Here is a 23,329-nt window from a genome sequence, read left to right as displayed (position 1 = left end):
TAACTGGGATGTCCTTGATGTTCTTGTTGATCTCATAGGATTTGAAAATTTCTAATTAAAGTGCATCTTAATGGCAGCATCAAACTAAGAAGCACAATGGCAGACAGTGCAGCAGAGGCGAATCAGCTGTCACAAGTTTAGAGCTTTAGGTAGATTTTCAAACTGCAGTAAAGTGAGGTGCTAACTAATGCTGCTTGGATGGTTGGACAGAATCAGCAAATGCTTTTAGTAAAAATTCCACTTTGCACTTCTCAGCTGATATTTTTGTCCTAATTTAAACCGGAAGTTATTTATTTTTTTATATCAACATCGAAACAAAGGACCCTGAGGAATTAAACCTGGTTACTCATATTTCTGAGGTCACATCTTTACCCAGAGATGTTCTACGTAAAGCTTTTATTCTCTTCCTGAGACGACTCCCTTTCCTAGACTGGAGTACTGACAAATAAAAAGTACCCCTTCAATACTAGCACAATAAAAAGGCAAACATATTTGTTATTTTTTTCCAGCTGTTTCTACTAACCTTTAATGGACGTGATATTATTGCTACCGTTGATGTATGGTGGAACAGTACACTGAATTGTAATCCTAGAAACAAGTGTAGCACTAAGAAACAAGATTAGCTTTGTGCTATTTTCGAGGAAGCTGAATTACTTTTCATGTAAAGGCCTAAGTCATTATGCAGCAGGAACACAATAACAAGAAAGGAAGAAGAAGATAATTTGTTTAAACAGAAATGATAAATACACATATCCAAATTAAACAAACTTTTGGCACTGAACCTAATGTTATAGCAAACATGAGGTGGCCTTGAAGTTGGCAGATATAAAATCAAGCAGCAGGACAACTGGACAAGGAATTCATTGGAATTAGGAGAAGTTGAAAATAGATCGTATTTTGTGTCCTTATTTTAGAGAATACTGAATACCTCTTATTGGATATGACTCCCTGATTCAGCTGCTGGTTTCTGTCTCATTTTTTACACTAACCCTCTGTGTGTCCTTCAGGGTGACTCTGCCATATGTCAAATTCGGTGTTATTGTCAGAAGGACCACATCCAGTATCTTCGTTAACTCCAAGCTGGGAATCAAAGCAATCTGGAACCTGGAGGACTCCCTGGATGTACGATGCACACTCTCAAACATGCACAAATGTTTGCAGTCAATTTAGCGTTCAGGTGTATTTTAAATATATTTACAACAAATTTCTGTGATTGTGAACCTAAAAGGAGCTGACTGTGCAACTGCAAAAGCTCATAAGCATTATAGAAAGGCAACCCTCAGGGCTAGCTGTCGGTCATTTGCCCTTCAACCAGGAGACTGCTGTTCAAGTCCCTTGTGAAACCAAATGTAGGTAGCCCGTTTTACACAGCCTGTTCAAAGCGGGATTGTTATGCCATTGTTCTGCCTCTCTGTTCTGTATAAACAGTACAAAGGGAGAATGGTAGGGTGATATCGCTTCCATTATGTGGCAGTGGAGGCAGAAACAGAGCCAAATTGATGTCTGTTAAACAGGGAAGCTGGCAGGATGGGACAGTGATGTGAGCTGATGAGGCCCTGTATGGAATCATATAGAATCATGTTGTAGATTCTTGCTAATACACAACCAACCAACTGTATAAGTTGATGAAGTTAGGAAATAAGATTAGCAGAGAGTAGCATCTGAACAAAAAGCACACATTATTAAGTACACCTGTTACCTGCCATTCAAACACTTTCCATTGATGAGCAATTCCATCATACACATGCTTTCCTTTAATAACTTCTGTAGTTAGCAGCACTAAAGAGCTGAAACAAAATGAAGAATAAGACCCAGGGCAGCTGAGCTTAGGGAATTTAAATGTATCAAAATGCTATTGTCTATGTCATCTAAATTGAGTTACAACACACAATGTTACAATGTTACAGTTTCATTTAGCAGATGCTCTTGTCCTAAGCCATGTACATCTAAGAGTTACGCCTTCAGGAGTTATTGCAACATAAAGTCTGTCTTTCAGGGTCAAAGAAATGGTTCTGCACATCACAGTCCACAGTAAAACCAAAATCAGTTCTTATTTATGCTCTGGTCTAACTTGTCACTGCGGCGTGTCTTCAAGCATTTGTTTCAATCCTAAAATTCAGACGTTTTCACGCTAAAACTTTTCTGATGTGAACAACTTAAACTCAAACGGTTGAAATCCTTTGATTTGCTAAAAGTAATATATGTTTGGGGTGTATTCACAGATCGAAATGGATGAAAAATACCGGAACCAGACATGTGGACTGTGTGGAAACTTTGACGGCATAAGCAATGACTTCATGGTAGATGGTAAGGTCCTGTTTAGTATTATGGAGGGATAATGTGCTGATAATGATTGTAGTGGTACAGATTACAGGAATTAATTTTACTGTGACACCTCTCATTGTGAGGGTTGTTCTGTAAGGGTACATAACGTGTGAACAATCTCCTTAAAGGGGAATTCTTGTATATTTGTACCGTAACCATTTTTTTTGCCATATTTATGGTCTAAATGACTAATAGATACAAAAGTCTTTGCTTTCAAAGATTGACAGGCTCAGATTGATAATTGATTTCTGGTTTTCAGCTTTCCTGTTACATTACAGAAAAATATCTCTACAGAGATGATCCCATATTTCAGAGAGCAAGATTCCTTTTTTAAAACCAGAAAGAGCAATTAGATCACTCTTTTCCGTAGAGTCTAAGAGTACCTCTGTCTGTTAGTGTTTGTGTGTTACTATTTTACAACCCCCTGCATTATTTACAACCTTGTGCTGCTTAAGGCAAAACAAATATGTCGTAGGTTCAACCTGTATTATACTCTGGAAACCCTAACCATTTACCTAAACTGAACTACCCCTGACATAATCCCTCACATTCACCCGGCTGGTTGGGAGCTAAACACTCTCTTGATAGTGACTATTGTAACAAAAACCTCAGCACCTAAAGCATATGAAAATATTTTCAAATATTATTCACCACTGACCTTTTCTTGATCTTTCCTGCACATTATTATGGTATTTTTTTGTCTTAACCTAAAGATACTGCTAGATAATTAAAGTGTTGTGTGATTCACTGTATTGTGCTGTAGGGTCTCCACTATCTGTGACAGACTTTGCTGAGAACTACAAGGCCAGCGGCTTAACAGAGAACTGTGAGGAGCCTGATCTGATCCCAGTCCAGAGCTGTGGAGATAAGGTAACTCTCTGCACTCTTAATCAACATCACCATCATCATCATCATCGTCAACCTTCTTTTATACTCAAGAGACCATTGAGATGCAACCCACATTTAAACTTACCTCGAGTCAATTGTCAAAGCTAAGCAAAGGAAAACTGCAGCAGAAAGATATAAGAAACAGAGAAAAGACAAAACCACAATTACCTTTATTCAAAGCAATTCAGAATTTTCACTCATTGTAAATTATTTGATGACTAAAATACTATAATGACTCATGGCCAGGCATTTTGAGCAGAACTGTTCAGATCAAATTGATCATTGAACCTTTAAGTATCTGTGGATTTATCTGGAACACTTACAGATGTCTGCTGTTTTTTTTGTTTACACTTCTTTTCACACATTTTTACACAGTTGTATTGCTCCATAAGTGACAAACTAATGTTTAAAGATTTTCCTTTTTCTATTGATGGCAATAGTTCACATGAAGGTTAAATTCAAAATGATATCAAAAATTCACTTTTTCTGATAAAATTGAGGAATATAACACACTACATCAATCATTTCATCAGATTTTCTTTTCCCGTGTAAATTGGAGATTTATTAAGTTATTGCAGTACCTTATAATGAAGATCAAAACTTGAATAAGATAAGATTGTATCGATCCCCCACAGGGGAAATTTACTTTTTACAGCAGCTCAAGAGACAGGCAAATTTAAAAAGTACTCAAGTAAGAAAATTAGGCCAAAAAAGTACAGTTGGCAAAAGGAAATGGCAAAAGGATAGGAAAATAATCTGACAATATAAATAATAACAGTAAAACATAAAACTAGTATAATTGTAGTATGAATGTTGGGACGAATCTGGTTAAATACAGGCTTAAAAATTAAATAAATAAAAAATAGTTATAGTATTGTTTTTGCACTATAATGAGGTGTTATAGAGTCTGACAGCAGTGGGTATGAAGGACCTGCGATAGCACTCCTTCTTGCAGGGTGGGTGTCTCAGTCTGCTGCTGAAGCAGCTGCTTAAGGCCCCCACAGTCTCATGTAGGGGGTGAGAGAGGTTGTCCATGGTAGATGTCAGCTTGGCTCACATCCTCCTCTCACCCTACTCCTCTATGGAGTCCAGAGGACAGTCCTCCTGACCAGTTTGTTCTGAAGCATGCTCTAATATCTAAATAGGGAAGGGGAAGGGGGGTTTTAAGAAAAAAATGTTCTCCTTCTAAAAACGGGACGCCCTCAGAAGCGTCTCAAAAACTGAGGCTTTCCCGTCGGCGACGACACGTTCATTAATCTGTCGTCGTAGTGCTCACGGATCACTACTGGGACTATTCTAGCGGGCCCTTAGCCCTCAGGGGAAAATACGGCTAGTTTCTCTGTCCCTTGGTCCGGTCCCTACCGTGAAACCCCTACACGTCCTTCTCCCACCCTAAGGCCTCGTCCCTGACTTAAGGCTAAAATACAAAAGGGAGAGACGCGAGAAGGGGAGGGGGCTGAAGGAAAAAAGTCCCCTTATCTGACTTTATTCACTGGCCTAAACACCCATAAGATTTTATCTTCCTCCGTATGAGAGCCCTGTTAGTTGGACCCCTGTATGATTTAATCCTAACAGCTATGAAGGCCTCAATAAACATAGATGCCTAACATTGCTCAAAAAGGGGCTTTCTAAAGGTGCTCTCTGCCCTGTGTGTGTGTGTGTGTGTGTGTGTCTATAAATCAGTAATGTCGCCGTAGTGTGAATCTCATGAGCTTACCTCGGGGGCGTAACGGAGTCCTTTGAAGAAAACCTTTTCTCACTTTTGATTTAATACCACTCACTCCGGAACAAAAACTCCCTCCAAAGGATTTCTTAAAGTTTTACATGCCTTTATTTGTTCACTCAGTTATAAATGACACAAAATATAAAAAATAAATATAAAAGAAAAAAGTTAAAAACTCAAATTTGTCAGAACTGGTCTGGTTCTGTTTTCAGATGCCTTTAAATAAGGCTGATAATTTAGGAGTTGGACAATTTGGATGCAATTTAAGAAACCTTAAATTACATTCTATCTATCTATCAGCTAAATTTGGGAGTCTCTGGCGGGCATTGATTATTCACAAAACCTGGAGTCCTGTTTAGGTTTGTCTATCAAGAGATACCATGCAAATCCTCAATAGGCGTATTGTCGCCAGGAGCTTACGAGCATCCCCATTATGGCAGGCCCAACAGTTGTCAAAGTCTTGCTTCAAATCTAAATTACGCCAGAAGTTCAAGTCACAAACGGACAAGATTCAGATTTAAAGTTTTTCAGGCTATCTGCTTTACCTCTTCCTGCGAATGGAGAATCTCTGAGAGACGGGTAGGCATGTCCTGAGGAGAGTGGAGCGGGGAGTGAGCCCCGATCTCCGGACATTTGCCTTTATATAGGCCTCTGCGCAAAAGCTGGAATTTCCCAGCTCCTGCACCTGCAAGTTCACGAGGTCCGTTCACGTGAGGTGAGGTGCACGCGGTCCGTCCACGTGAGGTGAGGGACACTTTTACAGCCTACCCATAACTATTGGCTAACCAGAGCCCTACCCCACGTGGGCCAGCTGCGGCCGGGGAGCCAATCATAAATCTGTTCACAGACAAGACCAGTTTCAACAACTCTCCGACCCACAAATAAGTACTCAAAGAGAAGTTATCTGACATCTCAATAAATGTAAGCATAAATGATAAATGTTTAACAATACATAGTCAAAAGTCCAATAAATGGATATATGACATGGTTACATGAGTACATAAAAGTACATTGACAGAAAAATCAACCATGCAGATTGATGAAAAGACTAAAGTAACTACTAGAAGGAGAATAGTAGCACAAATCATTGATTAAAAGTCAAGGTTAAAATAATTCCTTGCAATTCACAATTCACCAATAATTTGTGTTAATAAAAAGTCAACATAATTGAGTAATACTCCAAAATAATATGTAATCAAACATCATTCTATTTTTCCTAGTTAAGAAATTAGATTATAATCCATTAATTAATAAACTCATATTATAAGTTGTGAGCTATAAGCTACACAGTGAGTTTACAATGTTGAAACTTAAACGCACACATATAATAAATCAAGAGAAAAAGAGCAAGAGAGCAAAGGCTATAGTACGTAAAGCTTGTTGGCTATAATGTTAAAGGCTGACATACAGTCAGTGTAAATGAGGGAAAACAGGATATAAATCAAGAATAGGATCTTTAAAGACTCAACTGCAGTAATTCTCAAGACACTCAACTAAGAGCATCAGAGGCCAACATGGCAGTAAAACTTAAAGCATACATGTTAGACTCTGACACCTCAAGAGGAGTACAAGAGGAGTAGATTTAAGATAATACAGAGAACATAAAAGTGATTCTCAAGACTCAAACGTGCACAAGTTATTCATAACAATTTTTCTGGCTACTCTTTCATGCCAGTGTAAGTTTATGGAGATTTCCTCCTTATCCTTTATTTGTATTATTTTTTACTTGTTATTTATATAGTCCCATAAGGGACATTGGCAAAATGCAGGAGTCCAAAGACATGTAACCCATTACTTCCTACATAAACGCTCATTTAAAAAATATTTAATTATAGTAGTCAAATATTAACAACAATTGCATTAAATTTTACCTGTCCTGTCTAACAGTTCAGTCTCTTCCTGTCCCTCTCTGTGCTCCCTCCTCCCCAGCAGACCACTGCATAGAAGACAGTAGACGCCACCACAGTGTCGTAAAATGTCCGTAACAGAATCCTGCACACTCCAGAGAACCTCAGTGTCCTCAGCAGGTGCAGACGACTTTGGCCCTTCTTGTACACGACGTCTGCGTTGTGGCACCAGTCCAGTTTATGTTTGAGGTGAACACCCAGGTATTTGTAGGCCTCCACCCTCTCGATGTCCAAGCCCTGGATGTTCACCGGTTCTGTCTTTCTGCAGAAGTCAGCGGGCAGCGATGAAGTGGCTGGGATGCTATCTGGTCTGTGCTCTGATGGGTGGGGGGATGAGTGGGAGCAGAGTCAAATCTGTTAAAAAAAACAGTCTGAGTTGGTTTGCCCGCTCCCGGTCTCCTGCTTCAGGCCCCCTCTCATGGCCTTTGCTGTGACCTGAGATGTTTTTCAGTCCTCTCCAGACCCCCCCCTGCATTGTTCTGCTGGAGCTGCTCCCCCATCTAAGGCTTGTTGCTGGCCTTGCCTTCCCTGATTTTCTGTTTTACCTCCTTCTGCACCCTCCTCAGCTCCTCTTTGTCCCCAGATCTAAAAACCCTCTTCTTGTCAATCATCAGGGCTCTTAGTTCATGGGTCACCCAGGGTTTGTTGTTCGAGAAACACTGTACTTTCCTGGTGGGTACAGTGATCTCTACACAGAAGTGTATGTAGTTTGTATAGTCCAATTTATAGATGAATCTTAAATAGGCTCACCACTTGCCTTCTTGAAATACCACCCATGCTGGTCTGCACCCCAGAGTGTGTGCGTTCTAAATGTTCAGAAATAGTCTGCAAGCAAAACAAATCATCAATGGATCTTGATGTAGCCAGGGCCTCTCTACAGGATTTTTATAACTGATTATATTGTATTGTTTTTTTCTTCAGCAATACTGTGACGACATCTTCTCCAGTGCTCCATTCAGCAGCTGCCAAAACTTACTGGATAAGGAAGCCTTCATTAGAACCTGTATGGCTGATAAGTGCTACTCTGAAAACAACACTGAATCCATGCTCTGCAAAACGATCTCAGAGTTCTCCAGACAGTGTGTCCATGCAGGCGGCAAGCCTAAACAATGGAGGAGTCAATCTTTTTGCCGTAAGGATGCTGACACCTGAAGATGACTAAATGTATTTGCAGTTCATCTGAATGTGCTTGCTCATGAGTTGCAGTGTTGAGTAGGATGATACAGTCACAGTAAAGTGTTTGTCTCCACAGCCAAGACATGTCCATACAACATGGAGTTTATGGAGTGTGGCAGTTCATGTCCTGATACCTGCTCCAACCCTCAGGCTAGTCAAATATGTGAAATCCACTGCCATGATGGCTGCAGCTGCTCTGCCGGTATACATACACATTTTCATTACAATAACAAGCTTACATTACATGCAAGCAGGATCTATTTTATGGTACACGTACATACGTAAACATGACAATAATAACAGTTATGTCTCCTCCCTATTTCAGGAACGGTCTTTGATGATATTGGTAAAACTGGCTGTGTTGCAGTGGATCAGTGTCCCTGTGTGCACAACAACAAAGTCTACATGCCAGGAGAGTCCTACTCTTACAACTGCAGATCCTGGTAAGACTGGAGACCTTTATTGAGGTGTCAGATTTAAGCAAGTATTCCTTTAGTTGACCTGTCTAATGAAGATGAAATGGCCAAAAAACAAATATAACTAGACAATTCCCCGTTGGGAAATCGCGAGAGTGGGCTGTGCTGCGCTGCATGTCTGTGTGCGTACATTGATCATATGATTTTTGAAAAAGAAAGTTTCATTTTTTTTGTCAATGAGGATTGCCAATGCTATGATACTATACTACAATGCAATGCTACAATGTATTCATTTCACCACCTACCATTCATTCTCAGCGTCTTCATCTATGGTATTTGTCTAGACAGACACATTCTGTACTTATGGATAGCCTATAGCTTTGCTAACCCCTGTTGGGAAATTTCCTATGGAGATCTGTTCAGGCCGAGACTATAATCATGCATGTGAAATTTGAAGCTGATATAACATTGTATGTAACAGGTAGTACTGGCTCTTGCCAGTAGGTGGCGCTAAGAGTATGAGCGAAAAATGATTCTGTAGAACTGTTCAGTCCGACACTGTAATCATACATGGGAAATTTCAAGCTGATTGAACATTGTATATGAGAGTTACTACTGGCTCTTACCAGTAGGTGGCGCTGTGACTATGAGTGAAAAATGAATATGCAGATGTGTTCAGGGCAGTACCCTCATGAAACCTGTGACATTTGGAGCAAATCAGACAATGTATATGAGAGTTGATACAGGCTCTGCCCAGTAGGTGGCGCCATCAGTATGAGTGAAAAATGTATCTGTAGATGTGTTCAGGGCAGTACCCTCATCAAACCTGTGAAATTTGGTGGAGATTGGACAATGTATATGACAGTTTATACAGGCTCTGCCCAGTAGGTGGCGCTATGACTATGAGTGAGAAATGTATATGTAGATGTGTTCAGGGCGGTACCCTCATCAAACTTGTGAAATCTGGAGCAAATCAGACAATGTATATGAGAGTTGATACAGGCTGTCACCAGTGGGTGGCGCTATAGTATTGGTAAGGAAAGGAGTGTGTAGATCTGTTCAGGGCGGGACTCTGATCAAGCATGTGAAATTTGGTGCAGACAGGATGAAGTACAGGCGAGTTATCGCAGCCTAAATGTCATGGCGAGGCATCATGGCGAAGGTTATATGCGCCGCGCCGCCAGGGTCACGCCCTCTGTTGTAACCTGAACAAGTTTTGTCACAGACCTTAATCAAGGTCTTCAGAGTTTCCTGACATGAATTTGAGGTTAACATGTTTTACCACCTTGGAGGAGGGGCTTGTAGAGTAAAATATGTCACTTCCTGTTGCCAGTAGCGGGCGCTAGGCCTGATGGGAAATATTTTCATGTAATTGTGTTCAGGCTGGGACTCTTGTCATACACGTGAAATATGAAAAACCACACACACACAACTGTCCAATCAGAGTCCTCCTGTGTTGTCTGTCATCTGTATCCGAGGTGATTTGTCCAATGAGATCGATCAGCGCGGAGCAGAAGGTTATATCATGGCAGAAAAAACCACACACACACAACTGTCCAATCAGAGTCCTCCTGTGTTGTCTGTCATCTGTATCCGAGGTGATTTGTCCAATGAGATGGCTGATATCTGTGCACTTGACACAGACGCCGGACGATCATACTCTGCTGCAGTCTGTCTGTCTGTGTGATTTACATTGGAGTGAATGGAGCAGTTGAGCGCTACTCTTGTCGGTTACAGTCAGATCAATCAAAAACCATAAGTCCTACTGATAAAGTAGACAGATTGGGAGAAAGAAGACAAGTGTGGCTACAACTTTGTGAAAAATCACTGTTCTACTGTGTAATTTGTGGCTGGGGTGAGTCACGGAAAGAGAGAATTTCTGAGAGTTTTTTGGAGTCTGAAGAATGAATTGGCCCAGCTGAGCTCGGTTGCCGCGGTGATGGTTGTCGTTACTCCCTAGCAACGACCAAAGCTGGTGTCTGTGGCAGCTGATCTGAGCGTGATTTCTGGCTCACATTTAGGACGTCAAACTACTGCCATTTCTTCTAAACCAAACATGATATCGGCAAAATTTCTTCACCATCAAGCCAGAAAGGCCTTAAAGAACACAGACATAAGTTTTTGTGGTCCTAGCTTCTAAAATGTGGTAATAGGAGCGAGTTAAAAACAGGTGCACTTTCGAAAATCCTGGAAAATCCTCCTCCCGATTAACATTGGAGTAAATGGAGCAGTTGAGAGCTACTCTTGTCGGTTAGGGGCAGATAAATCAAAAACCGTAAATTCTACTGATAAAGTAGACACATTGGGAGAAAGAAGACAAGTGTGGCTACAACTCTGTGAAAAAATCACAGTTCTACTGTGTAATTTGTGACTGGGGTCGCGAGAGAGAGAGAGAATTTCTGAGAGTTTTTTTTGAGTCTCCGCACTCTGTCAATTAGCTCTGCACGAACATTCCGCAATACACACCCATTATAAATCCTGATTTTTCCCAAAATAACTCACCATCTTTAAAGGGTCACCGTTCAAAAACGAAACATGGTAGGAAAAAAGTTCAAATACAACTTAAATAGACAAGACCCGTGCCTACATTTTAAAGTTTGAATGGTGTTTCTAGGTGAACGTAGGCCAGAGCAGGAGATGTTTGAAAAACGTGGCAGATTTGTGCGTTTTTTGGACCTCGTCCCATTCATTCCAGATGGGAAATTTGTGGCAGTTTTTCGCGTCTTACGACGCGAAAAATTAATATTCTGGAGATAAAAATAATAGCACACCGAGTCCGAACGAGCCGCACGTTTTGATGTATTTTTTGTTTGTGTGCGCTCAAAGCTGCGGGGCAAGTTAGGTGCCGAAAATCAGGGAGGAAGAATAATAAAAAGAGGCGCGAGCAATAACAATAGTGGGCTGTGCTTCGCACAGCCCACAATGGACCCCTATAGCTTTGCTATAGAGGGGGCCATTGTGGGCTGTGCTGCACAGCCCACTAATAATTGGTTTAATTTGGTTTTTGGAGACTACTTTCTCAAGTTTGATGTTGGTTACTTAAAACAGGTTGATCAAATATTTATTAGAGTTCACCTCCAGTTTACTAAATCGTAATTAATAAACAGAAAACAGCTCGTATTAAGTGTTTGTTCAAATCATTGCTTCATCAAATTATGGCCTGTTTACACTTGTAAAGTAAATGTTTACTTTAAGACGAACTCCCTTATTTGTTTTCCCTAATCCCCACATTTCTTCCCTGTTCTCTGTTGATGCATTGATGTTTTCCTTCTTTTTAAAGTAACTGTATCAGCCATGAACAAACAAACACACTAAATAGTAATTGTTTGTTTTGTTCTTTTAATCTGGGCATTATTTCTTAATCATTCCATGGTCTGGGCGAATGTTCTATTCTGATTGGCTAATGGTTTATCTTTTATTCCTGACAATTGGACACTTAAAAGAAGTTCTGGGAAAAGAGCCTTGTCATTGTTCAAAATTAATATGCTGGCTATATACGCCTATATGTTAAATAATTAACCAAATAACTAAATCAAAGTCTCCGTTTCCAATTCACGCAGCTAGTTTACAAGTGAAAATGTAATTAAAAACAAAAAGACTTCAACATTTTTTAACCTGTTTGTAGAATATGAAACCTTGATGACTGGGAAGCAGCTGAAGAAAGAAACTGAGAAGTAAAGGAGAAACAAATATAGATGATGAGCTAGGAGGAGGGGAGATACCTTATTTTCAGTTCACCGTTAAGCCCAGACTTAGATGTGTACAAGTTTCCCATCTGTAACGCTGCCAAGAGATTTATTATAATAACACTGTCAAAATATAGTTAACAGACTGTACTGACAGACAATTTCATTGTCTTAGGTCACATAAAGATGGAATTATTTTCATGACGGGTGTCACATTCCTTAATACTGCGCTGAAGTTACCACCAACTTTCCAAAGACACAAATAATTTCACTTTAACTGTGCAGTGCTATTGGTGCTGATGTTTGTGAATTTTTTATAATAAAATGATTAGCAGCAAATTGATAAATGAGGACAATACAAAACAAAAAGAACAGACAATATCAAATGTGTGAGGATGATTGTCAAATCAGAATTGGCCTGGCTGTAGTGATGAAGAATATGATTTTCGTTTTAGTACCAAAAGCATGGTAATCTAAACCCTATAAATTGTGAGATAGTAAGAATTTAAGATACTATCCTACAACAACTTTTGATCACAGCAACAGCAGACAACAATCATAGTTAATGACTACTTGTATGTCCAGTATGTGGAAAAGAAATGTGGTCTGACACTTAGGCCAATGTAGGGTTCTTTAGCAGGAACAAACTTCCTACAAATATCCGTGAACACCACAGAATGGTGCCTGTACAAAACAAGCATGAAGAAGCAAACTCACCCTCAAAACTTCTACTGCAGATCACTCCTCCCTACTAACAGCAAACATGACCTTTCATTTATTCGTGAAAATCTTAATGATAAATGTTGTACAAAGGTTAGCTTGCTAGTCTTGTTGTTGTAATGTAGTGTAAATATATATTTACTTTCGGTGCAAGTAATTGACTCTTGCTAGTGTACTGTTGTCTTTCTTGCTCATAGCTGAGCTAAAACACTACACTATGAACACTACCATGGACTACAACATTTTCATGTTGCCAAGTTGTATCAAAGATGTGTTCGCCTGAAGTAGCGAACTTTCCATTGCATTAGAACCTTTAGAACCCATTAGAAATCTTTGTTTTTAGTAATAAGTGAAACCCTTGGGCATTACCAATGAAACAGCATGTGGGCTTGTTTGAAACTATTTGATTGAAACAAGTAATGGTCAATTTATTTTATCTTAGCAAGTGAACATGGTATCAGTGAGATAATGCCCTTCGAGATGATGATTTTTGGTTACTGTTTGTTTTGTTTCTCCAAAAAGTTCAATGCATTCGCCTTAAATCCACAACATTAGAATAGTCATTATGTATGTCTGAAACTAATCCTGCTGTACGCTGGTTTTGCTCTGGACATGTGAAAACACCTCCGCTTGAAAACTAGCGCCACAGAAATAAGCCTTTTCTTTTCTGGTCTCACTTCCTTCAGCCTGCTCCAGAATTACTCATAATGGCAAACATTCTTCATCGCTACGTTTTGCCTGAGGAACCTTTCCCAACCTTGTGTTCATGTGTGTTTGGTTTGGAACAGAGAGGACAGTGGGTTCCTTCCTGGGGACGAGGAGCAGTTCTATTTTTTAGTAGCTACAGGCGGCAGGCATACGAAGTTTAATTATATTTCCTGAGACTTAGGTCTATGTATTCCTCATCTGTTGTTCCTGCTGATATAATGTTAGCCTGTTTGCAGGGAATGACAGTCTTCCTTATATTCCTCTGCCTATTAAACCATGTTTTTCTTTCAGGATTTCTAGATAAAGCACCAGAGTAATTTGAACACTGCTTGAAAAAATGTTTTGTTGTTGTTGTGTGTGTGTGTGTGTGTGTGTGTGTGTGTGTGTGTGTGTGTGTGTTTACTGACAGTGAGTGTAAAAGTGGCTTGTGGAAGTGCAAAGAGGAGGACTGTCCAGGAATCTGCTCTGTGGAGGGAGGAGCTCATGTCAACACCTTTGATGGAAAAATGTACACCTTCCATGGAGACTGCTCCTATGTTCTAGCCAAGGTAGCACACACATCATCTGCAATAAAGCTAGTGTACCACCACATACACACCAGAGTTATACACTGCACACAAGCAGCATGGGCTGGTATCCATCTATGCTGAGAATTATATCGCAATGTTGATGATTATATAATGTCATGAACTAATGAAAGACCCATTAAGTTTTTGGTGAACAGAGCTCTTTGAGTGTGTCATCATGAAACAGATCAGTGTTTGTCATTAATACACTCATTTTATCCCCAATGTGTGTTGCAGCAAAGTAGTGGCTCGTCCTTCGCTGTGCTGGTGGACCTGGAAAAGTGTGGTGTCTCTGGCAGTAAGACCTGCCTCAGAGCTGTAACTGTGGTCTTAAAGAGCAATACTATGGTAAGCTGCACACAGATATGCTATTCACTAATTTGTCAGGATACACACTGACAAACAGGTATTCATTATTATAGTCTGTTTGGAGTGGAGTTTTGTAAATCATTTATCATATTTATGCAGACACCACCAACATAGTGATTAAAAGTAAATAAACACCTCAGAATTATTTGGAATACTGTTGGATTCCTGTTTCTTCAAATCTAAAACATTTCTTTCTACACTCTGACAGGTGATGAAAATCCTTGCGTCTGGGCAGGTCAATATAAATCAGATTCGTTCTGAGCTTCCACTGTCTAATCGTGAGTTACTTCAACATATATTTCAAGAGACACACAGGTTGTCAAATAAACAGCTATAAAGACCCTCAGAATCACCAGTTACAGTGCTTATCTATAAACTGAAGAGGGACTGCCGATATTTCCATCGCTAAACCCTTTTTTTTTCTTTTTTTTTTTTTTTTTACATATTGGGGTCTTAATGATAAATAGGTACAGAAATGTTTCCTATTACTCCAACAGATTTTAAAAGGGTGTATTACAGAGAGGAGACCTCAAAATCTGTATGGATAGAGGCCAGATTTATTTTCAAGTGCAGATGGTAACATGTAGAATTTCATTCAATCTAACAGTAATGTGTATATTTGAAATTGTAAAGCTGTAACACTGAGTTTTTCAATGTCTTCTCACTGCTGCAGCGGAGCTCATAGCATTTAAACAATCATCCTTCTACATCGTGGTTAAGCTCAAGATGGGCATAGCGATTTTAGTCCAGCTGAACCCCAGGATGCAGGTCTTCATCAAGATGGACTATTCACTAAGAGGAACCACTGCTGGTATGCCTCCACCTCCACAGCTTCATCTGGTGTTTACTAGCATTTCAAAAAGGAGTAAAAAAACATCTCCTAACTTTTCCAACAGGTTTGTGTGGGAACTTCAACAACAAAATGAGTGATGACTTCAAGGTGATAAGTGGTCTGGTGGAGGGCACTGCTGTTGCTTTCGCCAACACATGGAAAACCAAAGGAAGCTGCCCCGACATAGCTACACGCTTAGGACATCCCTGCAACCAAGGCATCAATCGGGGTACTACTTTATCTCTTCTCCTGCATCTTGCGTCATGTCATATTACATCTCATTTCAAATAAACTATGCCACACCATACCACACCATACAGTTAACAATGCCTTTTTCTTTTGTAACCGCTTCATTTCTCTTTGTTACTGGCTCTCAGAACAATTTGCCCGGTACTGGTGCTCCAAACTAATGGATCGCAATGGAGTGTTTGCACCGTGCCACAGCACTGTTCCCCCTAATACATACGTTGAAGTGAGTCTGCACACACAATGCTATAATGACAAATAAACTCAGATACTGTCCCTGCATTAATAAGTCCATGCCTGCTGTGTCCCCTTATAGAACTGCATGTATGACAGCTGTAGCTGTGATAATAGTGAGGACTGCATGTGTACCGCTGTCTCCTCATATGTCCTCGCCTGCTCAGCAGCAGGAGTCCATCTCAGTGGCTGGCGGAAAGACATCTGTGGTGAGTAAAACAAAGGCCCTCCTTTTATTTATTGTGGTAATAGAAAGGCTGGGATTGTAACAAGCAGCTGATCACATGCAACATAAAATGAGGCTAGGTCAAAACCTCGATGTGGCTGACTGCATCAGGGTCCTCACACTGCTCCTCCCGCAGGCCATAAGTGTATATGTTAGTAAAAATAAATCATGTAACAGACGTAACTTGGGTGCGATCTGTCCCTCTCTCCCCCTCGCTCTCTTTGCATCTCTTCGTCTCGGCTCATGCGGTTGTTTTCGCTGTGTGTTAATTAAGGTCCTGTTTCTAATGTAAATAAGATCTTTTTCTGTTAAGACAAACCCACAGAAACATTTAAAACAAATACCAGAAAGTACCCCTGGAAATGTGCGCTGCAGACATGTTGAGGACAGCAGAGGAGCAGCCCCAACTATTCCCCAGAGCCATGTACACTGTCTATGGCTCTGATTTAGGGTGTCATGATTTTGATACTAATTCAGAAATAGATCAGAGGGACCTTTTGATTTGGAACAGGTTGCTAGTACTTGCTCATTGGGGGATTCATGTTGGGTCTCTGTAAACAATACAAAAAGTCCAGACCTGGATAATGCTACAGCTTACACAGACTCATTTGGAATATCCAAATGCAGCATGTTGTTTGAAAATCAGTGTACAGATTCCAGGCATAGCCATCAGTGGTAATTAAAAAGGTTAAAATCAAAGGTATTATCGTGCAGTAAGAGAATGGTTCACACCCCTCTCTAATGCTAACTCATTGTGTATCTTCTCCACCAGGCCAATACAGTTTATGTCCAGCAAACATGGTCTATCATTACAACATGACCAGCTGCCATCGTAGCTGCCGTTCCCTCAGCCAACCTGACTACTCCTGCCAGGCCAACCTCATCACAGTGGATGGCTGCGGCTGTAACGAGGGAACCTACATGAACGACAAAGGCCAATGTGTGCCCAGTAAAGACTGCCCCTGCTATTATAAAGACAACATTATTCCCGCCAGACAATCTGTGACAAAAGATGGCCGCCCATGGTAAATACAGAGTGTTGTGATTTCAAGGGTTGGGCATGAGGGTGAGGTAACAAACACACAGCTGGTTAGTTCATAGTGAGCAGTGAGTTAAGTTCATGGACAGGTCATTCCTGTTCTGTTTCAGGGCTTTGCAAAGCGCACAATTTTCACCTTGTAGTAGATAGATAAAGTCAGAAACTCACTAAAGGATTTTGTGTTCATGTGGCTGCTAAACCTGTACGAAAAAAAGACAAATCACATGCAAAATGTTAGGCCCCCCCGACTGTGGTGCCAAGCAAACTGAATCTTGTTGTCCCTTTTCTGTTTGCAAGTATTTGCTGTAGGTAGTATAAATGCATTTGGAGGAAAACTAGGTCTTTTTGCAAATAGATTAATTAAAAAAAAAAGTGCAATTCACAAGCACAATCACTACCAGCCACTTGCAGGTCGAGTTAAATTAATTGTGCCTTCAGAGAGCTAGTGGCAATACAAGTGCATTATGTATAAAGCTGGTCTGCCCCAGACGTTTCAGTGAAAATAAAAGAATTCCACTTACTGTATGTCTGCTTGTAAACACAGTCTGTGAATAACATTTTGACATTACGATAACCAGGGTTTAATCAGTCTCTGGCTGCTTGGCACATTGGTGAACATGTTTTCCAGATGTGTACGGCTCTTGTTGGCTGGTTCCAGTGAAGAAACCATGTCACAGACAATAAAACTGGTAATCACATCAGCCAAGTCTGGGAAAGTGGAGCAGAACAGAGAGTGGAGGAGCTGACAGCTCTTCTCCACAATTAGATGTATAACAAGGGCAAAGTGCACTCAACTCTAAATCTTTATAGGCTTGTTTGTGCTGGAAAACGATTAGTGCAAATCCTTTTGTGAATCAGGTCCTGAGATTGGGCAGAAAGCAGTGGCAAGTGATTTCGTGGTTGTTGTGTACTGTGTAGATAATAGATAAAAACATATCAGGGAGAGCCATCGTAATGGAAACAACACTCCACAGCTAGATACCATTTAAGAAGAAAGAAGTCATCTGTTAGTCATTATAGAACACAGGTATTTTCTGTGACATGATGTTACAAACACATAGAACTTCTATATTCAATCCCATCCATTGAAGGACCAAGAATGAAGCCTGATGATGACATTAACACTGTTTCTGTGTCCCTTCGTACCTGTTCTCACAGTTACTGCAGACATGGAGCTCTCAGCTGCTCAGGAGGGTCACAAAGTAGGTTTACACATGTTCAAATATTGAACACCAAAAATATAACATTAACATTCAGTTATTGCAGAGGTCTGTTACGTGTTGACAAGTATTTTAAATACTCTTCCAAATCCAAGCTGAAACAAAACAATGTATTTTTAATCACACAATATTGTTGATGTCATTACGTCCATGCCTCCTGTAGGTTTGACATTATTGTCTCTATGATGATTTTGTTTCTAACTACCCAGGCCCAACATGCAGGCTCCCCATGGTTTACTTCGACTGCTCCAAAGCTCCACCTGGGGCTACTGGGACTGAGTGTGAGAAGAGCTGCAGCACTCTGGACATGGCTTGTGTAAGTGTTGCTTAGCACTCTCACACTTTCAGAAAACCTATAAGCACAGGCTCTGTTTGTCTGAAACACCCTTGTTGCCCTCCACTTTTCTTGGCTACAGGTCAGTACTGGCTGTACACCAGGTTGCATGTGCCCTGAAGGCCTGGTGTCAGATGGAGCAGGAGGCTGTATCAAAGAGTACAAGTGTCCATGTGTGCACAATGGACAGGTCTACCAAGCTGGAGAAACACTGACTGTGGACTGCAACACCTGGTTTGTACAGGGCCTTACATACCTTAACATTAATAATAATAATAATAATAATAATAATAATAATAATACGTTATAATTCTTATTTTTATTAACATTTTTAAAAAATTATATTTTTTAAACGTACTCATTTAAGTGTTATTTTCCAATTTTAGTGTCTTAAGGGGTTTGTGTGTTAATGTCTCAGCCAAACTGTATTTTGTAGTGACACACAAATGCCGCATAGGAACTGGGCAACTCACTGAACTATTCACAGCACAATATTACAAACCATTATATAACAGGGCTCGTTAAGATATGAATGGATTTTGTCAACTCACAAACAAATGGGGTTGAAATAAAACAAATACAAAAATACACAATGCATTAACTTAGCAGGGCAAACCGGTGCAGTTTTATCTTTTTCTCTTATTGGTCTTCTCTTGAAAAGTTCTTTTTACTGAAGATCCTCTCTTTTAATGTGACAATTTTGGGGGGCTGCAGAGAAATATTTATGCCACACAATGCCAATGACCATAGCTAATGAGTATAATAGTATTTTTTTTCAATATAATACTAATTTCAGATCATTGTGGCCATGACTCTCTCAACCCCTGTATTGTTATTGTAAGTATTGTTAGTATTTTGACAGGTTTAAATGATTGAATGTCTGTATCTGCTGTGTCTCCTCAGTTCCTGCTCTAATAGGAAGTTCACATGTACCAACAATGTGTGTGATGCCGTTTGTGGGATCTATGGCGACGGGCACTATGTGACATTTGATGATAAGAGGTTTGACTTCAATGGACAGTGTGAATATACTCTTCTACAGGTAAAGTGACATGTAGTCAGATTAAAGTTTAAATCCTTGTGATTTCGGTCACCAATAATCTGAATTGTTCTAGCAGTACATGAACAGCCACTTTCTGGTTTTTACTGGCAATTGAATAAGTGTCGATGAGTTCTGCTCTGCCTTGTGGCTTCATCATGATAAACTAATATGAAGCAGAAAGAGCAGGAAAAAATACTTTGGCCTTAGCTGTGATTTGACCAATAAACTCTGTGGTGGATATCAATAAAATAATTTTTAAAAATCAGGTTTGTATGTTGTGGATCTAAAATCCACACCATCTTCTGCATGTATCTGCCCCTTGTCACTTAGCATACATTTCACATGACTACCTGCTACTTCTCATCTGTAAGGAAAGCCAAAGCATGGCTGCGGCCAGCAGCTCGTCTGGAACACAAGCAACGTCTTTAACTGCCAAGATTTGCAAACACAGTTTAATTCAAATTTTCCTTTGTTTGCATGTGCTTTTTTGGCCAGTATTCTGCGCCATTCTAAAATATTTCAAATAAGATAATATTTGTAAAATAATGACTAAAAGTGTAATCACTGTACATGCCAAAAAGATAGGACACTAATGCAGAAACCAATACATCCATTAAGTTTAAGAAGAAAAACAATGGTTTCCAATCGTTGCATTCCATGTCTGTGCCTAACTCAGGACTACTGCGGCCAAGGTCAGAGCAAGGGAAGCTTTAAGATTATCACTGAGAATGTTCCATGTGGAACCATGGGAACCACCTGCTCCAAGACCATCAAAATCTTCCTGGGGGTAAAGACAACACTCTCGCTGTCCACTGCCTCAAACACTTGTTCAGAATATCCAACATATATGATGTCAACACTCTGATATTGGACTGGGACTGTGGCTCAAATTATAATCACTATTATTTAGTAATTGAGGATTTATAATAATTAACATTTTATTGACCCTTGGGTGCTTCAAGCTAAACTGACACTTAACTTTATTTGCTATCATAATTGAAGGCACAAGTTTCCCTCTAAAACCAATAATTATGCCTTTCATCCCAAGTTCCCAATGAAATGCAACCCTGTAAAATAATCATCAAGCAAGTGATCACTTGTCCTTCCTCCCTTAACTGGTACATGTTCTTTCAATGTTCATACTAACAGGATAATGAATTCCAACTTAAAGATGAGAACTTCCACGTGGTTCAGGGCAGCAGTCAGGTGCTCCCTGCTCAGGTGCAGAAGATGGGTATTTACCTCGTCGTGACGATCAAGCCGGGACTTGTGCTCATGTGGGACAAGAAGACCAGTCTTTTCATTAAAATCAACCCAAAGTTTCAGGTAAATATTCAAGTCTGTGTGTCATGATTGACAACAGGTTTATGTACAAAGCATTTATTCAGACTCTTGAAACTGTCAGGATACACATGAGATATCTTAGCAGAGAGGTCGGAATATTTTATTAAATAAAGCCCATCGTATCAATCACTACTTTCTTCAATGTTATGAATTAACATTGAGTTTAGCACTGATTTTACTTTGATTTGAAATGTAAGGCTAACACATGTACAGTTTGGTAGTGTTAACCGATCTCATCACCCACAAAAAGTTAGTGACTTATGAGTGAACAATGCATCTCACTTAGGAGGATGATATTTTCTTCAGGAGCTGGTTGAAACAAAGTACAGCTATGGGGGAGGGTATTTTGAACTTCATTTTCCTGGGTCATTTTAACCATGACAGAAATATTTTAATGTGTGTGTTACCGGTCTCAGGATTGGGACCTGAGGACGGCTGAGAAAAATGAATAGAAGTCACACACATTAACGTGTCTAATGTTCTGGCTTTAATTGTTCTCTTTCATCCTGCGTCTTTGTTACAAATAACATCTCTCTCATATTTCTTCAGATATCCTGGCTCCAAACACATTAGTTCAACTTGTCCAATACTATGTATTGCACTATACAGAGATAGTGAAATTAAAATCAAAATGCAACTTAAATACATGTGTAATGTCACTTTTCCTTTACACATGAATTCTGTATTTAACACAAAACAATAACAACATTACGTCATACTACAGTGTAATTATATTTCCTATACCTCAGTACAAGGTTCACACTTAGAAAGATGAACAACTATCACAGAAGTATGATAGGGTTTTATATATTCTCATCCTATACATGACCATCTACTTTCTATTTAACTAAAATCACCATGACAATTTACCATGAATGTAATAAATCATTAGCATGACCTTCCTCATTTATGTAATGATTTTATGTTGCATTGATAGCTCTCCAATCCTTAATCCTTATAATGCAGAAATAACAACAAAGGGTTTTAATAGTTAAAGTCGGAGTATAAACTAAAAGACTGCTGTACCAAGTTAACCAGCTACAATCTACAAGGATCCCCGACATCTGGTAACAGTCACTAGCATGGCAAGCTAGCTACACATTAGCATGATACCACAAGTGGATAATTCTTGTCAATGACACCTTTACTGCCTTTCTCATTCATTCAACTGCCGTGAGTTCTACCCATGTACTTTGTGAACTAACCCGTTTGTCTTTAATAACTTTTCATTGAATATCTACTGAGTTTGAACAGTTAACCCACCTGAGAAAAATGACGAGAAGTCACACACATTAATGGATGTTAGTTTTTATGAACTTAGGAAATAAATGAAATAAACAATTAAATGAAATTTTAAAAAAAAAATAGTAGGTGTCTGTTTTTACCTAGCTTCTGCATTTAATGACATATATTTAAGAGTCCTGTACATGTGCTTTAAAATAGGCCAGAACAATTTTACAGCAATACAGCAACTATAGCATGGCAGGCTGAGAACATGTAAAAGTGGTAAAACTAAACAATCAAACAGGTACCTTACTCTGTATAAGTCATTTTATAAAGCAGTCAATTTTGCCTTTGGATATCTCCCACTCAGGGTCAAGTCTGTGGCCTGTGTGGAAACTACGACGGCAACAGTAAGAATGACTTCACCACCCGCTCCCAGGAGACAGTGGCAGACGTTCTTGAGTTTGGAAACAGTTGGAAGGTTTCGCCCAGCTGCCCAAATGCCCAACTGATCACTGATCCCTGTTCCACCAACAGCTATCGGGCAGCCTGGTCCAAGAGACAATGTAGCATCATCATTAGTGTCACCTTCAAGAAATGCCACTCACAGGTAACTATGGTGACAGCAAGCATGTGTCCTAACCGTTACTCTTCGGCATGATCTGAGATGATCCAAGACCGAAAGTGACAAATCAGTATGAATGTTTTCATTTCCACCGGTTGTTTGCTCTTAATTTTAGCAACCCCTGACCTTGTAGCACCACCAACACCTCAATGTCTCTGCTATCTGCACCAACAGGACTGATTTCTACTTTCCCACCAATGCTCCTACTCATACAGCACAGATTTTCATCATTGTGAGCCTCTTTTTAAATATACTGCTAAAAGTACTTTTTTGTTTGTTCAAGGTTGATCCTGGTCCATTCTTTGATTCTTGTGTGAGAGACTCTTGTGCTTGTGACACTGGTGGGGACTGTGAGTGTTTCTGCACTGCGGTGGCTGCCTATGCCAAAGCTTGTCACGAAGCTGGGGTCTGTGTTAAATGGAGAACTCCAAAAATATGCCGTAAGTTTGGTTACCATCACACCAGGATTATCCTAGCAA

General features: G+C 39.8%; 1 protein-coding gene across 1 annotated transcript in view; it reads left to right on the top strand.

Moving 5' to 3' along the window:
• Positions 1-23,329, top strand: part of LOC138592215 (mucin-2-like) — a 46,924-nt gene that overhangs the window by 1,729 nt on the left and 21,866 nt on the right. The window contains exons 3-24 of the mRNA XM_069662958.1: positions 1,008-1,122; positions 2,223-2,307; positions 3,089-3,195; positions 7,765-7,975; positions 8,096-8,221; positions 8,345-8,462; positions 13,959-14,097; positions 14,353-14,463; positions 14,693-14,762; positions 15,158-15,295; positions 15,381-15,545; positions 15,694-15,788; positions 15,879-16,009; positions 16,805-17,047; positions 18,220-18,263; positions 18,491-18,597; positions 18,698-18,849; positions 19,519-19,657; positions 20,334-20,444; positions 20,807-20,983; positions 22,596-22,835; positions 23,134-23,290. Coding sequence (XP_069519059.1) covers positions 1,008-1,122; positions 2,223-2,307; positions 3,089-3,195; positions 7,765-7,975; positions 8,096-8,221; positions 8,345-8,462; positions 13,959-14,097; positions 14,353-14,463; positions 14,693-14,762; positions 15,158-15,295; positions 15,381-15,545; positions 15,694-15,788; positions 15,879-16,009; positions 16,805-17,047; positions 18,220-18,263; positions 18,491-18,597; positions 18,698-18,849; positions 19,519-19,657; positions 20,334-20,444; positions 20,807-20,983; positions 22,596-22,835; positions 23,134-23,290 — 2,981 coding nt within the window. The remainder of the gene's footprint in view (positions 1-1,007; positions 1,123-2,222; positions 2,308-3,088; positions 3,196-7,764; positions 7,976-8,095; positions 8,222-8,344; positions 8,463-13,958; positions 14,098-14,352; positions 14,464-14,692; positions 14,763-15,157; positions 15,296-15,380; positions 15,546-15,693; positions 15,789-15,878; positions 16,010-16,804; positions 17,048-18,219; positions 18,264-18,490; positions 18,598-18,697; positions 18,850-19,518; positions 19,658-20,333; positions 20,445-20,806; positions 20,984-22,595; positions 22,836-23,133; positions 23,291-23,329) is intronic.

This window comes from Semicossyphus pulcher, unplaced genomic scaffold (assembly GCF_022749685.1).
Source record: "Semicossyphus pulcher isolate SPU_LCO1_2020_fin unplaced genomic scaffold, fSemPul1.0.p SCAF_1, whole genome shotgun sequence".
NCBI classification, from domain to species: Eukaryota; Metazoa; Chordata; class Actinopteri; order Labriformes; family Labridae; genus Semicossyphus; species Semicossyphus pulcher.
Note: the sequence above shows the minus strand (reverse complement) of the source record. Positions and strands in the feature narration are given on the sequence as shown.